At 46.1% G+C, this 16,799-nt stretch overlaps 1 protein-coding gene across 2 annotated transcripts in view; it reads left to right on the top strand.

Moving 5' to 3' along the window:
- Positions 1 to 229: 229 nt before the first annotated feature.
- The window catches only part of LOC129709970 (importin subunit alpha-7), a 56,032-nt gene continuing 39,462 nt past the window's right edge, over positions 230 to 16,799 (top strand). Inside the window, exons 1-3 of one of the 2 annotated variants that reach the window (XM_055656687.1) lie at positions 230 to 519; positions 8,513 to 8,646; positions 13,223 to 13,318. In XM_055656687.1, coding sequence (XP_055512662.1) covers positions 510 to 519; positions 8,513 to 8,646; positions 13,223 to 13,318 — 240 coding nt within the window. In that variant the 5' untranslated portion in view covers positions 230 to 509. The remainder of the gene's footprint in view (positions 520 to 8,512; positions 8,647 to 13,222; positions 13,319 to 16,799) is intronic. The other variant, XM_055656688.1, reaches the window with a different exon arrangement.

Here is a 16,799-nt window from a genome sequence, read left to right as displayed (position 1 = left end):
TGGCCTATAATTTCCTAGATTATCCCATTCTTGAAGTAACTAAACATATGGTGTGGTTTTGTTAGACTAATAATATTGATTAATCATGAGATGCTACTTGGGGAGGGAGGAGAAATAAGATCATTTGTAGCTGACATTTTTCTGAGCATTGTTTACATCTTTGTGACCTCACAAAGAACTACACCCAATCATTTGCTGCTGAAATGTAGTCACTTTTAGGTAGCCATTCACAGGGTAAGATCCCTGAGATGAATGGCGATGATCTCTTTTTAGTGATGCTGGTTGAGGAATGAATGTTGGCCAGGATAACGGAAGAATTTGCTTCTCCATTTTGGGAAAAAACGAATGGAATCCTCTACATCTTCTTGACCACACAAACAAGGTCTCTATTTTATCATTCTTCAGGAGGTGGGCATCGCAGGGACGGCAGGAATTTATTGACAGTTCCTAGTTTCCCTTGAAGGTGGTGCTCGGCCTTGCTGAAGTAATGTACTGAAGGTATTACTGCAATGTTGTTAGGTAGGGAGTTTTCTCATTTTGATCCAGTAATAATATAGAGTCATGGAGTCATACAGCAAGGAAACAAGCCATTTGGCCCAACATGCCCACACCAACCAGGTTTCAAGTTTAGAGGGATATGGGCCAAATACAGGCTGATGGGCTACTGGTATGTGGTATTTCCATTTATTCCATTGTATGCTCACTTGATAACCCATTCAAGTATTATCACAGTGTTCAATAAATATTTAGACAGATACATGGATAGGATAGATTTAGAGAGGAATATGGGTCAAACGCAGCCAGGTGGGACTAGTGTAGATTGAGCATGTTGGTTGGCATGGCAAGTTGGGCTAATGTTTTCACGCTGTATGATTCTTTGACTAACACGGCCCATTTACACTAGTGCCACCTGTCTACGTTTGGCCTATATGCTTTGAAACATATCCTATCCATGTATAAACAATAAACTAAACTGAACAGAACTAAAGTCCAAATGCCTTTTAAATGTTGTGATAGTACCTGCCTCAATAACCTTCTCTGGCAGCACATTCCATTTACCCACCAGCATTTGTGCAAAAAAGGTTGCACATCAGGTTCCTATTAAATCTTTTCCCCCTCACCTTCAGTCAGTTTAGGTTATTGTCACGTATACCGAGGTACATTGAAAAGCTTTAGTTGCTTGCTATCCAATCAGCGGAAAGACGATACGTGATGGAAAGATACCCAGTCCGAAGAAAGGTCTCGACCCGAAACATCATCCATTCCTTCTCTCCAGAGATGCTGTCTGTACCGCTGAGTTACTCCAGTATTTTTTTATCTATCTTTGGTGTAAACCAGCATCTGCAGTTCCTTCCTACACATTAAGTTTTATATACATGATTATAATTGAGCCATTTACAGTGTATAGATAGATACATAGAAACATAGAAATTAGGTGCAGGAGTAGGCCATTCGGCTCTTCGAGCCTGCACCGCCATTCAATATGATCATGACTGATCATCCAACTCAGTATCCCGTACCTGCCTTCTCTCCATACCCTCTGATAAGGGATCATCCATACCATACATGATAAGGGATTAATATTTAGTGCAAAAGAAAGCCAATATAAGTCCGATCAAAGATAGTCCGAGGGTCACCAATGAGATGGATAGTAGTTCAGCACTGCTCTCTGGTAGTGGTAGGATGGTTCAGTTGCCTGATAACAGCTGGGAAGAAACTGTCCCTGAATCTGGAGGTGTGCGTTTTCACACTTCTATACCTTTTGCCTGATGGGAGAGGGGAGAAGAGGGATTGCAGAGAGAGGTAGCATGAGGTATAAATGGAGTCAATGGAAGGGATCACGGGTTTTTGTTGCAGTGACAAAGATAATGTGGGAGGTAAGAGAAAACGAGGATGTTGCCAGGACTAGAGGGTCTGAGCTCCAGGGAGAGGTTGAGCAGGCTAGGACACAGGAGGAAGAGTCCCTTCAACCTCTGTCCGAGTATGGTGTAGTAATTTGTCCAAAATCAAAACATTAGTGACTAATTAATCAGAACTAGGAGCGTGGGTTATTTTATGTTTTTATTCTGAATGTATGACTATCATTTTATGCGCTCTTGAGCTATGGGTGTGGAGTTGGAGAAATGAAAAGTTACTAATTTAAGAAGAGAGAAAATAAAGTAGTGAACAACTAACTACAAGTCTGTCAACCTGATGTGAGTTGTCAGCAAATTGTTGGGTGTCAGCAGTTTCTTGGGTGGCATAGATCAACATTTTGAGTGGTAAAAGTTATTCAATATGAATATGTTTTGACTGTGACAGCAGATCAATCCAAAAAGTTGCAATCCTCAGAAAGCGAAAGTTCAATTGTAGACTTGCTAGTGACAGGAAACTCTTAATTGTTGACAGGAATTTTAGTGACTGTATTTAATGGGATTTCACGGTGTTCACTACATCGCCCCATTGTATTTGTGCCAAATAGAGACACAAAGAGCGATACATGGAACATGCCCTGTTGTCCAACCCGTCCATGCTGAATAAGTTGCCTAACCAAGCTAGTCCTATTTGCCTGCTTTTGGCCCATATCCCTCCAAACATTTTCTATCCATTTACATCACTAAGTGTCTTTTAAATGCTGTAATTGTACCTGTCTCTAGAATTCCTCTGGTAGCTCGTTCTATATACAGGTGCACAACCTTTTATCCGGTGTTCCGGAAACCGAAAACCTCCGAAAACCGGCCATTTTTTCCAGGATGTCATCGGCACACCAAAGCTCGCGTTTGGCGCCAAACTTGACCCGAAACGACCCACGGTCAACCCAGGTCTGTACTACTGTAGCGGCTGCCTCCTCCCCGGAGACCGGGGAGACACTTAAACATCTGTAAATCATTGCTTAAATGTTAGTCAGTTAGTTTGGAGGGCTTTTATGTGAAGGGGGGGTTGAAGGGGTAAACTTTAATTCTTAGTCCCCTACCTGGTCGGAGAGACGGGGAGCGGTCAATGCCTTACCGGGTCGCCGTGCAGTAAGCTCCGCAGCGTTGTGGCCGCCAGCGGGCGGCGCCGGTTGTAGCTCCGACCCCGGCAACTCTACCCCTGGCTGCGAGACGCTCCAAATCCACCGCCGCCCGCGGCCGGACGCCCCCCACCCCAGCTCCGCAAATGTTGGGAGTCGGCGGCATCGCAGCGCTGGGATACCAGCGGGGAGCGGACAATGCCTTACCGGCTCGCCGTGCAGTAAGCTCCGCAGCGCTGGGATACCAGCGGGGAGCGGGCAATGCCTTACCGGGTCGCTGTGCGGTAAGCTCCAGGGCGCGGAGGCCGCCGTCTCCCAACATTCCGGAGCTGGGGCCCGCGGGGGGCGCTGGATTTGGAGCGCCTCGCAGCCAGGGGTAGAGTTGCCGGGGTCGGAGCTACAACCGGCGCCGCACGCGGCCAGACGGAGCCCCCAGCTTGGCGATGTTGGGAGTCGCCGACCAGGTAGGGGACTAAGAATTAAAGTTTCCCCCTTCACCCACCCACCCCACCACCACCACCACCACATAAAATCCCTCCAAACTAACTGACTAACTTTATGCAATGATTTACAATGATTCCCCGGTCTCCGGAGAGGAGGCAGTCGCTCCAGACTTTTCAAGCCGCCCGCGCTACCTACCTAATCTACGCTAAAAATCTTCCATTCGGAAATCCGAAAATGTCCGAAATCCGACAAGTGTCTGGTCCCAAGGCTTTCGGATAAAAGGTTGTGCACCTGTATATATAAAACCACCCTTTGTGAAAACGTTGACCTTCGGGTCCCTTTTAAATCTTTCCTCTCTTACCTTAAACCTATGCCCATTTGTTATAGACTTTCCTGTGGGGGAAAAAAGGTTTATTCACCTATCTTTGCCTAACATGATTTTATAAGGCTCTAAAAGGTCTCTTGGCTTCCTACACTCCATGGAATAAAGAGTCAAAACTATTTAATTGTCATATGAACTGACAACAGAACAATGAAATTCTTATTTGCAGTAGCATCACAGGCCTGTAAACATCTTCTTAGGCCCCTATCGGTCATGGCTGACCATGGGTATCTCCAGGGTGCTATTCTCTATATGGAGGACTCCTGTGCGTGACTTTGTTTAACGTGGGGAGACTGGTGCACAGACAGCCACCCCATGGTCCTTGACAGATCTGGGTCAGGATCCAGTGGCATGCAGTCCAAGACGACCGGAGACCCTTTTCTGCTGCAGCCTTCATCCGCCTTCCCAGCCGTTGTGACGCTCCACTAAGGTCAGCCATCGTCCTCCGCCTGTTCCACCGTTAAGGTCTTGGTTGGATTGCTCTTTGTCAGAGTCCTCCCCCTCGACCTTACCGCCATGGGTAGCCCTACCTGGAGCATAGCTCCAGACGGCATCGCTCTTAGGATCTCAGGTCCACACAAGCTTCTCCACCACAACAAGGTGACAGTCCACGGAGAAGCCTGTAAACATAGATAATATAACACTGGATGGTGTCCAGCATTTTTTTTAAATCTCCTTCGTTCCTTGGTGTTTGAGTTACTGAACCAGACCTTAATGCAACCATTTCAATATACTCTCCACTGTATACCAGTAGAAACTCAAGAGAGTATTCTTTGACATACCAAATCTCAACCTTCCAAAGAAATAGAGGTGTTGGTGTTTTTTATAATGATTGCTTCAATGTGCGTGGCCCAGGATATTGAGATATGTACACTCAAAAACCTGAAGTTATTCACTCTCTCCCCTTCAACCTATCATTGAAGACAGGTTTGTGACTCCTCAGCTTTCCCCTTCCCTGAGTTTGATACATTTGGAAGGGCTGATGAAGTTGACCATCGAGCCATAGTCTGTGAACAATAACTTAATGTACATGTTCTTATTATTCAAGTGTTCCAGTGTTGAGGGAGAGTCAGCAAGATCGCATCCCCCATTGACCTTCACCACCACAGACATTAGTGCCACCGGTCTCTACACTATCACTAGTCACTGAGGCATGTCACCTTGCTCTTCTTGAACAGCGATATTATTTATGCCCTTTTAAAGCAGTCGGAAACCTTGAACATTAGTAATGAGAGGTTGAAGATGTCTACAATAGCTCCAACCAGTTGGTCCGCGGACATGTACACCATCAGGTCCGGAAGCTTTCTGCGGGTTCATGCTTGTGAAGATTACCTGACGTCAGCCTCAGTGACTGTTACAATGCCATTGGGAGCAAAGGGAACTTGAAAAGGTACATTGATGTTTTCCCTCTTGAAGCAAATATAGAACACAAGTAGACAGAGTGGTAAAAAAGGGCGTAAATGTATGCTTGCTTTCATTGGTTGGCATACTCATTGTAGGAAGTCATGATGCAGCTTTATAGTATTTTGGTTGGCCACATTTTGGAGTATTGCATGAAGATCTGGTCGCCCCATTATTGCAAGTATGTGGAGGCTGTGGAGCTTCATAACCATTCCATTAGAGCAGAATTAGGCCATTCACCCTATCAAGATTACAGAAGAGGTTTACCTGAATGCCATTTGGATATGGGTATTTGCTATGAGAGGTTTGGACAGACTTGGATTGTTTTCTCTGGAATGCCGGAGGTTGAGAAAAGACCTGATAGTAGTATATAAAATTATGAGAGGCTTAGATAGGTCAGAATCTTTTTCCAAGGTGGAAATGCCAAAGACTAGAGGGCATGGCTGTAAAGTGAAAGGGGCAAAGTTCAGAGATGTATGGGCAGGTTTTTTTACACACTAGATGGTGCGTGCCTTGAATTCTTTGCCAGGGATGGTGGTGGGGGCAGATCCAATTGTGCTCTGAATGAGCCTTTTAGAGAGGCACATGGATATGCAGGGAATGGAGGGATATGGATCTACCTACGCATCATGTGCAGTGCAGTGCAGACATTGTGCGCCAAAGGCCCTGTGCCTTTCCTGTTCGTATCTCTTTTATGTTTTCAATTAGGTATAAATTCATTATTGGAAGATCATGGGGCATAACAATAGTATTTTATTGTAAGCTGATTGCCACCATTCAATGAAAATAATAATAATAATATATTTTATTGTCATTGCACATAAGTGCAACGAGATTGGTATGCAGCTTCCATCCGATGTCATAACTTAAATAATTAATAAAATTTAGATTTAGATACCCCGAGAACATGGTTTGTAAAAAGAACATTACAACAGTAAAATAGTCAAAACAGTTCAAACAGACTAAAGTGCAGATGTGTTTGCGACGTGACCATCCGAGGGAGACAGTCCATGGGGGTGGGGGCCACTCAACAGGACCGGTTCAGAGCCGCTATAGCTCTGGGAATGAAGCTTTTCCTGAGTCTGGAGGTGCGGGCGTAGAAGGCCTTGTAACGTCTGCCGGAGGAAAGTAGTTCGAACAGTCCATTACAAGGGTGTGAGGAGTCTTTATGGATGCTGACGGCTTTCCTAAGGCACCGTGTGTGGTAGGTTGCCCTCCAAGGCTGGTGGCGGTGTCCCAATAATCTTCTGCGCTCTGTGGAAGACGCGCTGAAGAGCTCTCCTCTCCGCCTCCGTGCAGCTGAGATACCACACAGAGATGCCATACGTTAATATGCTCTCTGTGGTGCAGCGGTAGAAGGTTGTCAGCAGCTGTTGGGGCAGACCAGTCTTTTTTAATGTTCTCCGGAAGAACAGTCGTTGCTGTGCCTTCTTGACCAGTGCAGCGGTGTTGGTGGACCATGTGAGGTCCTCTGAAATGTGTGCCCAGAACCTTAAAGCTGGACACTCTCCACACTTTCCCCGTAGTTGAAGATTGGGCGCATTCTCCATTATGTGACCTCCTGAAGTTAATAATCAGCTCCTTGGTCTTGGAGGTGTTTAGTGACAAGTTGTTACATGAGCACCAGTCTGCCAGGTTCTGCACCTCCGCTCTGTATTTTGTTTCATCACGTTGGTGATCAGCCCAATCACCGTTGTGTCGTCTGCAAACTTGACGATGGTGTTGGTGTCAAATGCAGGAACGCAGTCGTGAGTGAAGAGGGAGTAGAGCATGGGGCTCAGTACACAGCCCTGTGGTGTGCCGGTGCTCAGGGTGATAGTGGAGGACAGATGCGGGCCCAGTCTCACTGCCTGCGGTCGCTCCGTCAGAAAGTTCAGGATCCAATCGCATATCGGCGGGCTGAGGCCCGGCTGGTGGAGTTTGGTGGGGATGACCGTATTGAAGGCAGAGTATAGTCTATGAAGAGCATCCTCACGTACGTGCCCTGTCTTTCCAGGTGAGTCAGGACAGTGTGAAGAGCCAGAGAGATGGCATCCTCTGTGGATCTATTTGCCCTATATGCAAATTGATGAGAGTCCAGTGAGGCAGGGATGCTGGATTTGATGTGGGAGAGGACCAGCCTTTCAAAGCACTTCATTGGTATTGGAGTTAGGGCAACCGGGTGGTAGTCATTCAGGTTGGTGACTTTAGACTTTTTCGGCACCGGCACTATGGTAGTTGTTTTCAGGCACTTGGGGACCGTTGCTAGAGATAGAGACAGATTGAACAGCTGTACAGCACAGTCCTTTAGTACCCTTCCCTGGAGTCCATCCAGGCCTGCAGCCTTGTGTGGATTGATCCTACGCAGAGCGCACTGTACCTCCTGAGTGCTCAGTGATAAGGCCTGTCCCTCCGCCATGGCCGGGGTTATTCCACTCCTGGTGGTATTGCCAGTTTCGAAGCGGGCAAAGAAGATGTTTAACTCATTGGCCAGTGTGATACCACCGTGGAGGCAGGCGGGGCTGCTCTTGCAGTCAGTGATGTCCCTGACACCCTGCCACATGCTTCTGGTGTCCGCGGTCTTGAAGTGATCTTCCACCCTTTGCCTGTGTATGTCTTTGGCCTTTTTTATACCTTTGTTCAGGTTCGACCTGGCCGCACTGTAGGCAGAAGTGTTCCTGGATTTAAAGGCATTGTTGCGTGCCCTTAGCAGATTTTGAACTTTCCTGTTTGGGAACATCTTTATTTGCTTGTCCACTGTGACAGTCTCCACACAGCAGTTGATGTAGGAGAGCACAGTGGATGTGTACTCCTCCAAGTCTACCTCTGTACCACTGGTTGCCTGTTGTGCAAACAGGTCCCAGTCGGTGCAATCAAAGCAGCCCTGGAGTTGTAGGGTGGCGTCCTCGGGCCATACTTTGACCGTCTTTATTGCAGGTTTGGTCTTGCGGATGAGGGGTTTGTATGCAGGCAGTAGAAACAGTGAGAGGTGATCGGATTGTCCCATGGATGGGCAGGGGAGAGCTCTGTATGCGTCTCAAAATCAATAATCAAAAAAGCCTGCAGATGCTGGACATTAGAAATAAAAAAAGAAAATGCTGGAAACACTCAGAAGGTCAGGCAACATCTGTAGAAAGAGAAGTAATATTTTTGTGACTTTTCCTCCAGTTCTGCCAAAGTCCCAGACTAGAATCATTAACTCGATTTCTCGTTCCAGATGTGTTGCGTGGCTGGTTGAGTTCTGCCAGTGGTGTCTGTTAGGGGGTTAAGTTACATTGTTCCCATTTAAATGCTGATTTTATTTTTCACTTTAGAAACCACCAGCAGTCCAACAAAAGAAAACTATAGAATGAATCGTTACAAGAACAAAGCATTAAATCCTGAAGAGATGCGTAGGAGAAGAGAGGAAGAAGGGATTCAGCTAAGGAAACAAAAACGAGAACAGCAGGTATATCACTATCTTAAGGATTGTTTACTGTGGATGGCACAATTCACCAACTAAAGGCAAAGTGGCAATAACGGGGGATGCCAGTGACAAGCGGTGTTCTGCAGGGGTCGGTGCTGGGGCCGCTGCTCTTCACTATATATGAAATTGATTTGAATGAGGAAATTGAAGACTTTGTGGCCAAGTTTGCAAATTGCACAAAGATAGGTGGAGGGGCAGGTAATGTAGAGAAAGCAGGGATTCTGCAGAAGGATGTACAGCGTGTTTAAGAAGTGGCAGATGGAATATAGCATGGCAAAGTGTCGAGTCATGCATTTTGGTGGTAGGAATAAAGCTGTAGACTATTTTCTAAATGGGGAGAGAATTCAGAAATTGGAGGTGCAGAGGGACTTGGGAGTGCTGGTGCAGGATTCCTAAAAGTAAGTTGAATTGATAGCGAGGAAGGCAAATGCAATTCTAGCATTTATTTTGAGAGGACTAGAATATAAAACTGTGGTGTAATGCTGAGGGTTTATCAGGCGCTGGTCAGGCTGCATTTGGAGGATTGTGAGCAATTTGGGGCCCCATATCTGAAGAAGGATGTGCTGGTGTTGGAGAGGGTCCAGAAGAGGTTGACCAAAATGATCCCAGAAATGATTGAGTTAACATAGGATGAGCATTTGACAGCACTTGGCCTATACTCACTGGACTTTAGAAGGATGAGGGAGGACCTCATTTAAACTTACTAAATAGTGAATGGCCTGGATAGAATGAATGTGGAGAGGATGTTTCCACTCATGGGAGAGTCTAGGACCCAAGGCCATGGCCACAGAATAAAAGGATGTACCTTTAGGAAGGTAGACAAAAATGCTGGAGGAACTCAGCAGGTGAGGCAGCATCTATGGAGTGAAGAAATAGGCGACATTTCGGGTTGAGACTCTTCTTCAGACTGAAGAAGGTGAGGAGGAATTTATTAGTCAGAAGGCATTCATTGCCACAGGTGGGTGTGGAAGCCAAGTCAATGGATATTTCTATGGCAGAGATTGACAGGTTCTTGATTAGTACGGGTGTCAAGGATTATGGGGAGAAGGCAGGAGTCTGCAGTTAAGAAGGAAAGATAGATCAGCCATGATTGAATGGCGGTGTAGACTTGATGAGCCAAATGGACCAAATTTGCTCCTATAATTTATAAACACAAATAAAGTTCTGGGTGGAAATATAGTGTTAAATATTGTCTAGAAAATGTGAGCAGTTTTTTAAATGCGTTGTCGATCAATTCAGAATTGATATGTTTGTTACTCAACACAGACAGTATAAAAATGAAAAAAGCATATGTTGAGAAGGAATAAAAATAGGAACTTCTAGAGATCGGTAGCAGGCATGATACAAGCAGTAAAACTGGTTATTGGATATTATCTGCGCAAATTAGTTTTGATCAACAACTTATGCAATCAAGTAGGGAAACAGAAACCATAAGTGAATAAGTTAAAATAAATTTAGTCAGAGGTTGATGGAATTTTATATAGAGAAATGTGAGGTGTTGCACTTTGGGAAGTCTAACATGGGCAGGACCTACACAGTAAATGGCAGAGCTCTGGCGAGCATTATAGAGCTGAGGGATCTAGCAGGTACATAGTTCCTTGAAGGTGGAGTCGCAGGTAGGTAGGGTGGTCAAAAAGGCTTTTGCACATTGGCCTTCATCAGAGTATTGAGTGTAGACTTTGGGAGGTCATGTTGCAGTAATATAAGACGTTGATGAAGCCGCATTTAGAGTATTGTGTTAAGTTCTGGGCACCATGTTATAGGAAAGATGTTGTCAATCTGGAAAGGGTACAGAGAAGATTTACAAGGGTGTTGCCTGGGCTCGAGGGTCTGACCTATAGGGAGAGGTTGAGTAGGCTGGGACTCGATTTCTTGGAGTGCACGAGGATGAGGAGTGATCTTATAGAGGTGTATAAAATCATGAGAGGAATAGATCGGGAAGATGCACAGAGTCTCTTGCCCAGAGTGGGGGAATCAAGGATCAGAGGGCATTAGTTTAAGGGGGAAAGATTTAATAGGAATCTGAGGGATATCTTTTCACAGAAAGGGTGGTGTGTGTATGAAACGAGCTGCCAGAGGAGGTAGTTGAGGCTGGGACTATCACAACTTTTAAGAAACAGTTAGACAGGTATATGGATAGGACAGGTTTGGAGGGTTATGGGCCAAACGCAAGCAGGTGGGACTATTGAAGGTAGGACATGTTGGCCGATGTGGGCTAGTTGGGCCGAAGGGCCTGCTTCCATGCTGTATCACGTGGTAACTGACTCTCAATATGAGAGCAGATGTCCCTCAATGTTAAGTGATCTTGGAAGAAGAGTGGCAGTGAATTAAATAGTTTTGTAAAAGAAAGCAAGTGATTATTTGACTAACTATTACTATCATTCAAGGAAAAATCATCCCATCTTTTTACCTACAAACGTCTTGATTACTGAAATCTTCTGAGATCAACTCAGATGATTTCAAGGGAAATTGGACACTTGGTTCAGAAAAAGAGAGAGATCTACAATAATTACAGGCAGCATGGAGTAAAGGAGGTGCTTGAGGAGTATAAAGAATGTACAAAGAATCTCAAGAAAGAAATTAGAAAAGCTAAAAGAAGATATGAGGTTGCTTTGGCAAGTACGGTGAAAGTAAATCCAAAGGGTTTCTACAGCTATATTAATAGCAAAAGGATAACGAGGGATAAAGTTGGTCCATTAGAGAGTCATAGTGGACAGCTATCTGCAGAGCCAAAAGAGATGGGGGAGATATTGAACAATTTCTTTTCTTCGGTATTCACCAAGGACAAGGATATTGAATTATGTGAGGTAAGGGAAACAAGTAGAGTAGCTATGGAAACTGAGGATCAAAGAAGAGGAAGTACTGACACTTTTGAGAAATATAAAAGTGGATAAGTCTCCAGGTCCGGACAGGATATTCCCTAGGACATTGAGGGAAGTAGTGTAGAAATAGCAGGGGCTATGACAGAAATATTTCAAATGTCATTAGAAACGGGAATAGTGCCGGAGGATTGGCGTACTGCGCATGTTGTTCCATTGTTTAAAAAGGGGTCTAAGAGTTAACCTAGCAATTATTAACCTGTTAGTTTGACGTCAGTGGTGGGCAAATTAATGGAAAGGATACTTAGAGATAATATATATAAGCATCTGGATAAACAGGGTCTGATTAGGAACAGTCAACATGGATTTGTGCCTGGATGGTCATGTTTGACTAATTTTCTTGAATTTTTTGAAGAGGTTACTCGGGAAATTGATGAGGGTAAAGCAGTGGATGTTGTATACATGGACTTCAGTAAGGCCTTTGACAAGGTTCCTCACGGAAGGTTGGTTAAGAAGGTTCAATGGTTGGGGATTAATGGAGTAGCAACATGGATTCAATAGTGGCTGAATGGGAGATGCCAGAGAGTAATGGTGGATGGTTGTTTGTCAGGTTGGAGGCCAGTAACTAGTGGGGTGCCACAGGGATCTGTGTTGGGTCCACTATTGTTTGTCATGTACATCAATGATCTGGATGATGGTGTGGTAAATTGGATTAGTAAGTATGCAGATAATACTAAGATAGGTGGGGTTGTGGATAATGAAGTAGATTTTCAAAGTCTACAGAGAGATTTATGCCAGTTGGAAGAGTGGGCTGAAAGATGGCAGATGGAGTTTAATGCTGATAATTGTGAGGTGCTACATCTTTTTGCAGGACAAATCAAAATAGAACGTACATGGTAAATGGTAGGGAATTGAAGAATGCAGGTGAACAGAGGGATCTGGAATAACTGTGCACAGTTCCCTGAAAGTGGAATCTCATGTAGATAGGGTGGTAAAGAAAGCTTTTGGTGTGCTGGCCTTTATAAATCAGAGCATTGAGTATAGAAGTTGGGATGTAATGTTAAAATTGTACAAGGCATTGGTGAGGCCAATTTTTGGAGTATGGTGTACAATTTTGGTCGCCTAATTATAGGAAGGATGTCAACAAAATAGAGAGAGTACAGAGGAGATTTACTAGAATGTTGCCTGGGTTTCAGCAACTAAGTTACAGAGAAAGGTTGAACAAGTTAGGGCTTTATTCTTTGGAGCGCAGAAGGTTAAGGGGGGACTTGATAGAGGTCTTTAAAATGATGAGAGGGATAGACAGAGTTGACGTGGATAAGCTTTTCCCACTGAGAGTAGGGAAGATTCAAACAAGGGGACATGACTTGAGAATTAAGGGACAGAAGTTTAGGGGTAACATGAGGGGGGGAACTTCTTTACTCAGAGAGTGGTGGCTGTGTGGAATGAGCTTCCAGTGAAGGTGGTGGAGGCAGGTTCGTTTTTATCAATTAAAAATAAATTGGATAGTTACATGGACGGGAAAGGTATGGAGGGTTATGGTCTGAATGCAGGTGTATGGGACTAGGGGAGAATACGTGTTCGGCACGGACTAGAAGGGTCGAGATGGCCTGTTTCCGTGCTGTAATTGTTATATGGTTAACTCCGATTTCCTAGTGTTTGTCATTCTGAAAATATTTTTGTGCAGATTGTACGTAATTTCTTGAGATTTGATTAATCTTATTCTTATTCTTTCTCAGCTGTTTAAAAGGAGAAATGTGGAACTTATAAATGAAGAATCTGCCGTATTTGACAGCCCTCTCCTGGATTCGTTTGTTAGCTCTTCTGCAGCAGGGGTAAGCATTGTATCATTTACAATTCCATTCGACTAGTGTCAATGATTCTAAAAAAAAACGAGCTTGTGAATTCATGTGTTGAATTGTTAAACTAAATTCAATATATTTTCTAATTTTTAGAACAGGTAAAAATGAATAATACTGGACTATCATTATTTTGTTGTTAAAACAGTGCAACCTTCATGGAAGGAAAGTCACCAGTACCTAGAGTGGCTTGCAAGTGATTCAGTTTGACATTGCTGACAGGCTTATCTGGCCAGGCATAAAGCAAAATTGCAGTTTAATTTATCATAAGCTGAGTAAGACATTAAGGGACAAACTTTAACGGTAATATTGCAATACTGAACACAATCAAGTCGAAGGATTACAGTAAAACTACAGAAATCTTAATAGGAATTCGACGGGTAACTTTTTCACACAAATGGTGGTGGGTGCATGGAACAAGCTGCCAGAGGAATTAGTTGATGTTGGGACTCTCATTGTTTAAGAAACAGTTAGACAGGTACATGGATAGGACAGGTTTGGAGGGATATGGACCAAGCGCAGGCAGGTGGGACCAGTGTAGCTGGGACATTGTTGGCTGGTGTGGACAAGTTGGGCCGAAGGGCCTGCTTCCACACTGCATCATTCTATGACACTCTAATCATGGCACTTGGATTAGCAAAGAATCAAGAATATCTCTTTCAGAGCATTGAGGAACAATGGAATACATAGTTATCTGTTACAGTTGACTCATGTTTGTGGAGTGCACTTTCCATTTGGCTTTGGTTTAGCATCAAAGTATCTTGGGCTGTAAATAGTGTTTAGTCTGGATAAAGCTTGTGGTATATTTAGAAGCATAAAACTTTAAACCTTCTTACCTGTTAAAAACCGCCAAAATTGTCATTTTTTGCGCTATAAATATTTGTGGGTGTTGTCATTGAAAGCGCGAAGGTTTGGCTGAACACGAGCACCAAGGTGTAAGCGGCCGAAGGAGCACATCCCTCGGGATAGCCCCCACTTTCCCCCCCGGGTCAGCGCTGTCCGGCCATGGCTGCCCTCCACCCCGTCTCCCTCTGTGGGCCGCACTGTCACGGGGCTGTGGGTCGGCAGCGCTCACACACGGGGCCGGGGCTGGGTGGAGCGGGGCCGGGGCTGGGTGGAGCGGGGCCAGGGGCCGGGGCCAGGTGGAGCGGGGCCAGGGGCCGGGTGGAGCGGGGCCGGGTGGAGCGGGGCCAGGGGCCGGGTGGAGCGGGGCCAGGGGCCGGGTGGAGCGGGGCCAGGGGCCGGGTGGAGCGGGGCCAGGGGCCGGGTGGAGCGGGGCCAGGGGCCGGGTGGAGCGGGGCTGGGGCAACTAGGCCGGATGCTGGGCTAGAAGAAGGGCCGGCTGTGCTGCCAGCCTTAGTAAATGCTTACCTGCAGTTCACCGCGTGTACTCCAGTTGGTATTGCGTGGTAACAGTACGGAAAAAGTTCGCTCATGAATAGATACGTTACCAATAGGTTTGACATGCATATTTTTCATACGATAGGGGTTGAGGGGTCGTGACCTCGACTGCGTGCAGCCTCCCTATACTATCAGCAAGTCTCTTGCCCAACCAGAGGTCCAAACACTCTCAACCAATGCTACACAGCCATCAAAAATGTATTCCAGCAAACATTGCGTCAATCTCCTCTGCACCCTCTCCAGCTGAATCATATCCTTACTAGAGTGTAGCAACAAATTGTAACCTAACCCTAACCAATTGCAGTTGGAAGAAAAAATCAGATCGCTTAGGTTTGTTTCCTGGCGTGTTGGAGGCTGATTGTATACAAAATCACGAGGAACTTGGTGGGGTCGTTTGCCTTGGTAGGGGTAAACCCGGTTACCAGAAATCAACCCGGCAACACTTGTCAGCGCTGTCTTCAGTGCTAATCCATCCTTCCTCAAATAAGGACTCGCCATGCCCTGTAAAATTGCATCAGAACTTTACTTTTCTACTTCAGTTTCTTTACAATACAGCTAACATTCTATTGGCCTGACAAATGGACAAACGAACATATGACATTTTGGGTATAGCTTGATTATGTGGCCCTGCGACTCACCTGTTGCAGCGCCCCCTACAGCCTGTCTGTCTTTTTTTATTTTTTGTCTAGTTAAATGTAGTTGTTCGTGTTTTTAATAGTGTTTTTACCTGTGTATATGTGGGGGGAGGGGGAAACTTAAAAAAAATCTCTTCCCTGCACGGGAGACCCGACCTTTTCCCTGTCGGGTCTCCATTGTAGTTGGGGCCTTGCACCGCGGAGCAGCCTCCAGCTGGAACGACCTGGGGGCTCCAATCACGGTCCCTGTGGAGCTGCGGACTTACCATCGTGGGGCTGGTCGGCCTCAGAGCGGGGGGAGCGGTGATGGCTCGCTGCTGCGGCCCGACACCGGAGCTCGGAGGCTCCAGCAACGTAGCTTCTGTGGACTGTCGGGATATCGGGAGCTTGCGGGTCCCGGTGAGAGACCGCTTTTCGGAGCTCCCGCAACGCAACTTCTCCAGCCCGTGTCGCGGGGTTGGAACGACCCGGAGCGGGGCCGTTCATCGCCCGGCGAGGCTTAATGGCCGCGGGACATTCCAGCGGCTGCCGGGGGATCCAACTTGGTGACATTTAGACCGGGAACGGGGCCGTACATCGCCCGGCTCAGCCTAAAATGGCCGTGGGACTTATCATCGCCCGCCTGGGGCTTCGACATCGGGGGGAAAATGGAGAACAGGGGAGATAAAAGACTTTGCCTTCCATCACAGTGAGGAGGAGGAGGTTCACTGTGATGGATGTTTCTGTAAATTGAATTGTGTGTATGTCTGTAGGAAATTGTCTTTATTTGTATGGCTGTGGAAACGGAGTTTCGTTTGAGCCTCACTGTGGGGGGGGGGGGTAATTCATGTTATCGGCAGCTGCACATCCAACCAACAAAGAAGAGAAGAGATACGACGTCACTCACAGCCGCCAACTGACGCTCTTCCACAGACCGCACAGATCGCTCTGATATGGCGCAAAAGAGACAAACTGTGCAGGGACTGAAGAGAGCTTGAGAATTCTGTCATCGGCGTGAGAATTGGCTGAAATGCGTGACTCTCACGCTGAAAGGGTGAGAGTTGGCAGCCCTGTCTAAGGCCAGGATGTGACAACAGACACACAGGGAGACGCATACACAAAGGAAGACACACACACGCACACAGGGAGGCAGACACACACACACACACAGGGAGGGAGACACACATGGGAACACACACACACACACACACACACACACACAGGGAGCCAGACACACACACACACACACACACAGGGAGGGAGACACACACGGGAACACACACACACACACACACACACACACACACACACACACACATACAGGGAGACACACACACACAGGGGTACACACAGATAGGCATACACACACACAGGGAGACACACACACACGGAGACACACACACACAGGGGTACACACACACACAGGGAGACACACACACACA

The sequence above is a fragment of the Leucoraja erinacea genome, chromosome 26 (assembly GCF_028641065.1).
Source record: "Leucoraja erinacea ecotype New England chromosome 26, Leri_hhj_1, whole genome shotgun sequence".
In the NCBI taxonomy this organism is placed as follows: Eukaryota; Metazoa; Chordata; class Chondrichthyes; order Rajiformes; family Rajidae; genus Leucoraja; species Leucoraja erinaceus.
Note: the sequence above shows the minus strand (reverse complement) of the source record. Positions and strands in the feature narration are given on the sequence as shown.